The 9,219-nt window shown below is 36.3% G+C and overlaps 1 protein-coding gene across 1 annotated transcript; it reads left to right on the plus strand.

The window, feature by feature from the left end:
• The first annotated feature begins 3,984 nt into the window (after positions 1 to 3,984).
• LOC136280363 (uncharacterized) lies at positions 3,985 to 7,735 on the plus strand. The gene is made up of 2 exons (XM_066165374.1): positions 3,985 to 6,573; positions 6,649 to 7,735. Exons 1-2 carry the CDS (start codon positions 3,985 to 3,987, stop codon positions 7,180 to 7,182), a joined length of 3,123 nt encoding a protein of 1,040 aa, XP_066021471.1. The 3' UTR covers positions 7,183 to 7,735.
• The last annotated feature ends 1,484 nt before the right edge of the window (positions 7,736 to 9,219 follow it).

Below are 9,219 nucleotides of genomic sequence, written 5' to 3' on the forward strand. Positions count from 1 at the left end.
TATAACTAAGCCAAGACTGCCACCGTCATTTTGGATCTCCGCCTGGGTAGATTTTAGTCACGTGCTAGGCAATGTATAATCAATAACAAGATAGAATTTCATTTCAGGCCTATTTATCAATTTTGTGGTGTATAACTTTTGCACTTTAGTATGTAATATGTATTTTGAATCTTCAAATTGTCTTGAAACTTAAAAGAAAATTGTTCTTTAAAAATTTACTGAAAATCGGTAGCTAAAATTGTTTGTTTAAGTGTTATCTGATTTTCGTGTTAACTTGTAATTTCATCAGTCGCCGGCATCTTTTGTTGCTTCACACAGGAAAAACACACGATACGAAACGTAATGATCGATTTTGTCCTGAATCTCACGCCGTAACAGAAAAAGCTTTTGAACATCTGTAAACTGCGAGCGCTTCGCAGTAAGTGATATTTTCAATGAATTTTCAGATTGTTTTCAAGTTCAAGGATTGTAAACTACAATTTTATGAAAAACGAAGGTTGTTCTGTTATTTCAGTGTGAATCCTTGCATGCCTGCCAGTTGCTGGCACCGCTTGTTGAAACTAAAGCGAAAAAAGAAACTCTTTTAAGATTATCATTGGCTTCTTTTTCACCCCACCATTATTCTTAGCAACAAAGGTCGCCATTTCGTTTGTTTATTGCTCGCCAAAAACTATCACATGCACTTCAAAGCCTAAAATCTAAAAAAAGTTTACAGGAATCGACCAATCAAGAAGCAAGTGCTATTCCCCACATCGTATCTACAACTCGCTCTTGCACATGCGCACGATTCACGAGCTAAAAATGAAAAGTCTTCTCATCCATTCGCCACTTCTTCCGATACTTCAGAAACAGCAGACAGATTTAAATTTTCTGCCAATGAAGTGTTCAGTGATGCCGAGTGAAATGGAAGTTCATGCATAAATTTCACATAACATGGTTGACAGTATTCACCTTATTTGTATTCACATGCCACCCATAGTTCTTTATTTGCCTTTCATTGTTTGACCCTTCTCAGTTTGTAATTAAGACCTTTGTTGTATTATGTAACCTCAATCTTAAAATTTCTGTTTTGTATATAAGTCAAAATCATTGTAAATAGCTTTTTAGTTTTTAATTTTTAACCTGAAGAAAGCTGAATGGCTAAAATGTGCATTAAACTCGTCCAGAACAGTCAAGAGCTGGCCTCTTCGTTACATCCTTATAGTACACTAAACTATATTATATATATATATATATATATGTATGTATGTATGTATGTATATATATATATGTATGTATATATATATATATATATATATATGTATATATATATATATATATAGAGAGAGAGAGAGAGAGAGAGAGAGAGAGAGAGAGAGAGAGGGAGCTAGAGTGATCTGGGTATTTGCTACGTGGTTAGATTCTTGTGGGTATTTTCTACGGTACAAAATACCCATTGAGGGTTTTTGCTACGGTAGGAAATACCCATGTGGGTTTTTGCTACGGTAGGAAATACCCATGTGGGTATTTGATACGTTCAATGGGTTTTTGCTACGGTAGCCAATACTCATCTGGGTCTTTGCTACTCCCAAGTGGGTATTTGTTACCGTAGCAAATACTCAAAATGGGTTTTTGTTACCGTAGCAAATACTCAAAATAGGTATTTGACAAATTTTTTACCTATTTCAAGGTTTCATATTAAAGAAAACTATTTTTTTGGTTCTACGGTTTATTACCGAAGAAGTACATCATTAGCGGTCAGCGTTCACACACTTCAACTTTCGTTTTCGTGTTTCACGTGTTCGTCGATGACGGCAACTTTCAAACGGTAAGAAAATAAGATCAACATAGGTTTCTTGTTATATTTCGTCCCTTAAGCAAGTGGTTATCAACGAAATACGCTTTGCAAGCATCCAAGGTATAAGTGTCGATATATTTTTTACAATATTTGAGAAAAAAGCCGATAAACTTGAAGAATGATTGGCCTTCGTAATATCTTACATAATTATCGGTTTACTTATATTTAACTTCCAAATCATATAGATATGAATCGTAGAATGCATTTTTTCTGCTTTGTTCTAACAATGAAGTGGGTGAAAGCTCTTACTTAAAAAATAAAATTGCTTTTTATAAACAGAAATTCCCTTGATAGCAACAAAACATCGATCGATGTTTCAGGACTTTGGATAAGTTATTTTCGATGCTATTATTTATTGTGATCATCTCTTATCCTATTTCAATCCCTGTCAAATCATTGCAATCATCTCTTATGCTGTGTTGATCACTGTCAAATCATTTTAATCAACTGTTATGCTGTGTTGATCACTGTCAAATCATTCTAATTAACTGTTATACTTTGTTGATCACTGTCAAATCATTCTAATAAACTGTTATGCTGTGTTGATTACTGTCAAATCATTCTAATCATCTGTTCTGCTGTGTTGATAAATTTCAAATCATTCTAATCAACTGTTATGCTTTGTTAATCACTGTCAAATCATTCTAATCATCTGTTATGCTTTGTTGAGCACTGTCAAATCATTCTAATCATCTGTTATGCCTTGTTGAGCACTGTCAAATCATTCTAATCATCTGTTATGCTGTGTTGATCACTGTCAAATCATTCTAATCATCTGTTCTGCTGTGTTCATCACTGTTAAATCATTTTAATCATATGTTATGCTGTGTTGATCACTGTTAAATCATTGCAATCATTTCTTATACTCTAGTGATCACTGTCAAATCATTCTAATCATCTGTTCTGCTGTGTTCATCACTGTTAAATCATTTTAATCATATGTTATGCTGTGTTGATCACTGTTAAATCATTGCAATCATTTCTTATACTCTAGTGATCACTGTCAAATCATTCTAATCATCTGTTCTGCTGTGTTCATCACTGTTAAATCATTTTAATCATATGTTATGCTGTGTTGATCACTGTTAAATCATTGCAATCATTTCTTATACTCTAGTGATCACTGTCAAATCATTCTAATCATCTGTTCTGCTGTGTTCATCACTGTTAAATCATTTTAATCATATGTTATGCTGTGTTGATCACTGTTAAATCATTGTAATCATTTCTTATACTCTAGTGATCACTGTCAAATCATTCTAATCATCTGTTCTGCTGTGTTGATCACTGTTAAATCATTTTAATCATATGTTATGCTGTGTTGATCACTGTTAAATCATTGCAATCATTTCTTATACTCTAGTGATCACTGTCAAATCATTCTAATCATCTGTTCTGCTGTGTTGATCACTGTTAAATCATTTTAATCATATGTTATGCTGTGTTGATCACTGTTAAATCATTGCAATCATTTCTTATACTCTAGTGATCACTGTCAAATCATTCTAATCATCTGTTCTGCTGTGTTCATCACTGTTAAATCATTTTAATCATATGTTATGCTGTGTTGATCACTGTTAAATCATTGCAATCATTTCTTATACTCTAGTGATCACTGTCAAATCATTCTAATCACCTGTTCTGCTGTGTTCATCACTGTTAAATCATTTTAATCATGTTCTGCTGTGTTGATCACTGTTAAATCATTGCAATCATGTGTTATGCTGTGTTGATCACTGTTAAATCATTTTAATCATCTGTTCTGCTGTGTTGATCACTGTTAAATCATTGCAATCATGTGTTATGCTGTGTTTATCACTGTCAAATCATTCTAATCAACTGTTATGCTTTGTTGATCACTTTCAAATCATTCTAATCATCTGTTATGCTGTGTAGATCACTGTTAAATCATCTGTTATACTCTGTTGATCACTGTCAAATCATTGTAATCATGTTATACTGTGTTTATCACTTTCAAATCATTGAAATCATCTTTTATGCTGTGTTCATCACTGTCAAATCATTTTAATTATCTTTTATGCTGTGTTGATCATTGTCAGATCATTCTACTCATCTGTTATGCTGTGCTAACCATTGTCAACTCTATCATTGAGATCAGTTTTCTATTTGTTTGTATTATAGTAACCATGGAAGGTAGTTCTGAAATAAGGAAAAAGTCTCGGGAATCTAAAGTGTGTTCGAGATGTGGGAAATCAGTTATAAATTTATCTCGTCATCAGAAGGATGTACATAAAGTGAATAAGATTTTTCGTCAGGTAGATGTATATATAAATGGAAACAAGAAAGCGCCTAATAGGAAGATAAAGTTTTGTCCGTTATCTCCATGCAAGCATTCAAAGAAAGGTGTCTTTCAACTTCATCATCATTTACAGTCAAATATCCACAAGCTTAATCCCAACTCAAACCAATACTTAGATGCGCTTAAATCTGCTCCGAGAATTGGGCTTCAAGAGCTACGAGATCACATTGCCAAGAGAAAGAAATCCAAAGCAAAGAGCGCCACAACTAAAGATGGTCCTAAAAAGAGACAAATCGAATCAAAATCACCTGTACGTGGAAAGGCCGCAAAAAGGGTGAAATTTTACAAGGGTGACAAGGAAAATGAGTATAGTTTGGTGAATAGAATCGAAGCTGAGGAAGAAATTGAAAATGACTCGGATGATCAATTATTAGAAAATCCTGAAGGAGAAGCAACTATCAGCAGAAACGTGAGTAACCCTGGGCACCTCGCACCGACCTCCTCCAATAGTAATGCAGAGGAGCGCAAACTACATAATGAAGAAAGTTGTGAATCAAAGGTAAGAGAGACGTACAATGATGATGACAGCAAATTAGAGTATGATCAGCAAGTTGATAAAGTGGAACACAAGCTACATAATGAAGAAAGTGGAGATTCAGGCAATGATCATGACAGTAATTTGGAGTATGAAAAAGTAATGGATCAAATGGAATCAAAGGTAGGTGATACACATGATGACCATGACAGCGATTTGGAGTATGATCAACTTGTGGATAACGTGTGGAAAAGAAATGAAGAGTGCAAGAAGCGAAGCTTTAAACAGTTAGTGTCTATGATGTCCTCCCAGTGTGAAAGCGATGCCGAGCTATCTGAAGAGTTAAACAACCGCAAAAATGCTGACCAAGTAATCCAACCACCTCAACCACCAGTGACGGCTGGTAATACCAAATCTAGTGAAATAGTTATATGCGACAGTGAAGAAGAGGAAATTTTAGACCCAAACTATCACCCTTCCCTGGACTCCGAATCAGAGTGTAGCACTGGAAGCTTGTCAGATAACTGCTCGTTGCAAGAAAGGGATGACATTTTAACTGATTTCGTGGAAAACGTAGATAATCTCGATTTTCTTCGTGTGGAACCAGAATGGAAGAGCGTGGTTGATGTTGTTTTTGAAAGAAAAAAGAACGCTGGTAATACTGACTCCCAAAGAAATCTTTCACAAGGTAAAGTGCCTAAGGAAGTTATGAATGATGATGAATCATCAGTATACGATAGCGATGATGATGATAATGACGACTGTCTTGAAGAGATGGAAGATGATGTCAGTTTTGAAGACAATGATAGTAGTGATGACAGCCCACTGCTTAACGAGTTTCATTCCTGGTTGATAGACGTAGACGGGGGTTATCGCTGCGCAAAAGTGGCTGGTCAGTACAAGTCACAGGTAAAACGCATCATGAAAGTTCTTTCAGAAGATTTCCCTCAAGCAGCAAATGAAATAGATCTTGTTACTGTCGAGGGGCATGACGGAGTGGTAATGTTGAGGAAGTGGTTGGGTCAACTATCTGAGGAGTATCAACCTGGAACCATTAGATCATACCTAATGAGCCTTAGGCTATTCCTTAAATTCCTTGTGCAAGAAGAGAAAGGGCAAGATAGATTAGACACACTTCATGCAAGGAGAGATCTTTTAACTTCGTGGTCATCTGCTCAAAGAAAGAAGGTGCTGAAAAGGAAATTAGAGAAACATGACATGGACTTTGCAAAACTCCTTTCTAGCGAAGATCTATATAAAGTGTCAAATGGACAACAGCGAATAAACATAATTAAAGCGCTTGGAACAGCTGCGGAGAAAAGCAAAGCTTGTGGAGAACCTGTGCTGGTCAACGATCAGACCTTTTGCGAAGTAAGGGATTGGCTGATTACAAGATTAATAATTGACAACTCCGGAAGAAGTGGTATTGCAGCAAATATAACAGTGGAGGAATTCAAAGATGCTAAACTGTACGCTGGAGAAGAAGATGGAGAGAGATACCGCGTATCAGTTAAGAATCACAAGACAGGAGGTGTTTATGGGGCAGCCATTGTATGGTTTCATTCTGATGTTTACAATCTGGTGAATACGTATATCTCAAGGGTGAGGCCTAAGTACGTCAAAGATGCCACAGATAACATGTTCGTTTCAACCAATGGCGTTAAACTTACTTCATCGCAAGTATCCACGTGTCTGACTCGTACATTTCAAAGGGAGGGTGTGAAGTTTCACGGTCGCATCTCCGCAACCTTGATAAGAAAATCTCTGGCATCAGGAGTGCATGTCCATTTGCCTGAAGATCAAGAACAACTGGCTGCCCTTGCACAGCACAAACCTCAAACACAAGCTCAATATTACCGCATCAATGACAAAGTTAGAGAAACAGATATTGGGCGTCGTGCTGTCAGAAAATTTATCACCATGAACTGCGCAAAGACAGAGGTAAGTACTCTTATAATGCATACCAATCGTAGTAATTTGAATAACAATTGGCATACGAATTCTGATTTCTTTTAGGTATCAATAATTCCTGTCGAGTGGACCGAGGAAGAGACCTCAAAACTTCAAGATTTATTCAAGTCTGAAATTGAGACTGGTAACATAACTGAAAACATTGTCAGAGATAAACTTGGTGCTTCCAACCTGTTGGAAACACACTCCATGAAGGCAATTGTGTTGAAAGTGAGAAGGCTTCGATCAGAATTTACCAAAAACTTAGAACCACCAACTGAAGTTGAGTCTCCTGAACAGAAGATAGAACGGTTTATGTCTTCCAGAGCTCCATCCATCGCATCTGAATCTGCAAAGCCATCATGGAGTAAGTTCACCGATGAACAAACAGACCATCTCCTATCGTTAACTCAGGATACGATTGAAAACAACTCAGTAAAAAGAGAGGTCGTTTGGGAACGGGTGATAAATGATGAGAAAGCATGGAAAACCGGGTTGGTCTTCGGAACCGATGATGAGGAGCTTCTTTTGAGGCAAAAACAACGTTTGGCGGACAAGGTACGAAAAGAAGTCAAACGTCAAAAGATGAAGAGAAAGTAGTAGTTTGATCCTGTGGTTCTTGCATTATATTTGAACATTAGTTGACATTGAACATTTCTTGTCTTTATGTATTCAGGGTTACAACATAATTGAGTCCTATATTGTTAACATGTTATTTTCTTTAACCGTTTGCCAGTCATTTTATGGTTGATCGTTTTATTTCAAGTAAGTCAATATTCCCTAAAAAGGCCGATTTACACAATGCAATTTCTTCGTGTGTTAAGGTTCGAACGACAAGTCATAGGGTCGTGTACGACCTGACGAATGACCGTTTATATGGTATGATTCGGGTCACATGCATCAAGTCATATACTACAATCGCATCGTGGAAATCGGCCTTAAGAGTCATATACTACAATCGCATCGTGGAAATCGGCCTTAAGAGTCATAGAATTTGTCTTGGTGACTGATGTGTGTAGGACATCGACTTCTATGAAAAAGATTTAACTTGTCTTGGTCTTGTTGCGAGGTGTTATAAAGTTGAATTTTTCATAAAGCAAAAGTTGTCGTTTAAAAACTTAGCTCCAAGTGATAAAGCTTATATCTGGAATTAAAAGAGTTTACTTTGAGACTCGTCATGAACCTGCAATATATTGTCTTTTTAAGTGCAGTTCCAGTTGAGATTTTGTGGAAGTTTCATGACGTTTTCGAAAAGTTTAGGGTGAAGTCACTAAGCCCGTGAAATACATATTAGACTAACACACTTTATTAACCACTAATTTCGTTGTTTCCTTTAGTGTCTATTGAACTATTACATGTTAACAGTTAAATATTTTTTTATGGGTTTAACTTTACCCTAGTGCAACTTTTGTCGTCATAATAGAGCGATATCGCATAACCCCCTTCCTAAATATTGGTGTTTTATTCTAAATGAGCCAATACAAAGATAACATTAGAATACTTAAGACTTTATCTATTGTTGTCTTTCTACGATGTCCATTAACCTTTAACTAATATCCACTTGCTTTTAAAAATATTTATATCGCTCTGTAAACCTCACAAACCGGTGAAATTGCAGCTAAAATCGCCATTGTCATAGAGCTTTAAGGATGATCAACACGCACGCCCAAACTTGTATGCGAGCTGTCAATAGGATATGTATATGTAATCGCATGGGTCCTCGGGCAATTAAGGATTAATTTCACGCGTATTTCCAAACTTTGAAAACACCAGTGAAATTAATCCTTAATTGCCCGAGGGCACTTGCGATTTCTTGTTTATCACATAAAGGGCAAAATTATCGCGGGAATCCATTCACGCGCGACGTTATTCTTTTAGGAAGCCCGTTCAATGCCGCGACATTGCTCATTTTTTCCTCTTGTCTTTGCCCATTGTTGGAAAATGTTAGTCCAGTAGTCCGTACTTCTTTTTGTGTTTTTGTGCTCACTTGTGTTTAGTAGTTCCTCAATAAACTCTTCAACAAAATGGGAAGCCATTGTTGCAGAAAATTTTAATCGGCAACAAATCTAAGCAATAACTTCATTACAAAGCAACTTTAAACCAATCAAGATCAAGTAATCATGCCCTTTTGATTACCAAAAGTACCCTCGTGATTAAGAAAAAATGCCCTCTGTCTCAGCCAATCAGCACTTAGTAATTTTGCCCTGTATGTGATAAGCTACATAAAATGGGAATTTGCTAGGTGTAGAGTTTTGCTCATAAATCCAATTAACAGCAATAAAATCTATCGAAAAACCAGTGGCCATGTTTGTAAAGTAAAGCGTCATGTCTCTTCTGAAAATTAGCCGTTTGCGCATTTAGTAAGAGTATCTAAATTTTGTGCTAGCAAACTTAAGGTGGAATCCCTGTACATGAAAGGGTATCATTTACTGTTCCCCTCTTTTGTTGGGAATCTACTTCCCTGAAAAAATAAGCTGGAAAAATGTATTTTTACGCGTTAAGAACTGTGCTTAATTTAAGTAGATCTACTGAGTACAAAGACTGTCTCAGGCCTGCTAGTATGGACACCTTAACCCAAGACGTTTTACTGCGTCTTTAATCATGTTTAAGGTATACAAGCGACAGGAAGCTTCGTAT

Source organism: Pocillopora verrucosa, chromosome 4 (assembly GCF_036669915.1).
Source record: "Pocillopora verrucosa isolate sample1 chromosome 4, ASM3666991v2, whole genome shotgun sequence".
NCBI lineage: Eukaryota > Metazoa > Cnidaria > Anthozoa > Scleractinia > Pocilloporidae > Pocillopora > Pocillopora verrucosa.

What these genes read in the sequence shown, in the direction of transcription:
- LOC136280363 (XM_066165374.1), top strand. Translation starts at nt 3,985, where the DNA reads ATGGAAGGTAGTTCTGAAATAAGGAAAAAGTCTCGGGAATCTAAAGTG. An exon ending in TGAACTGCGCAAAGACAGAG is followed by an intron (nt 6,574 to 6,648) that starts GTAAGTACTCTT and finishes GATTTCTTTTAG; the next exon opens with GTATCAATAATTCCTGTCGA.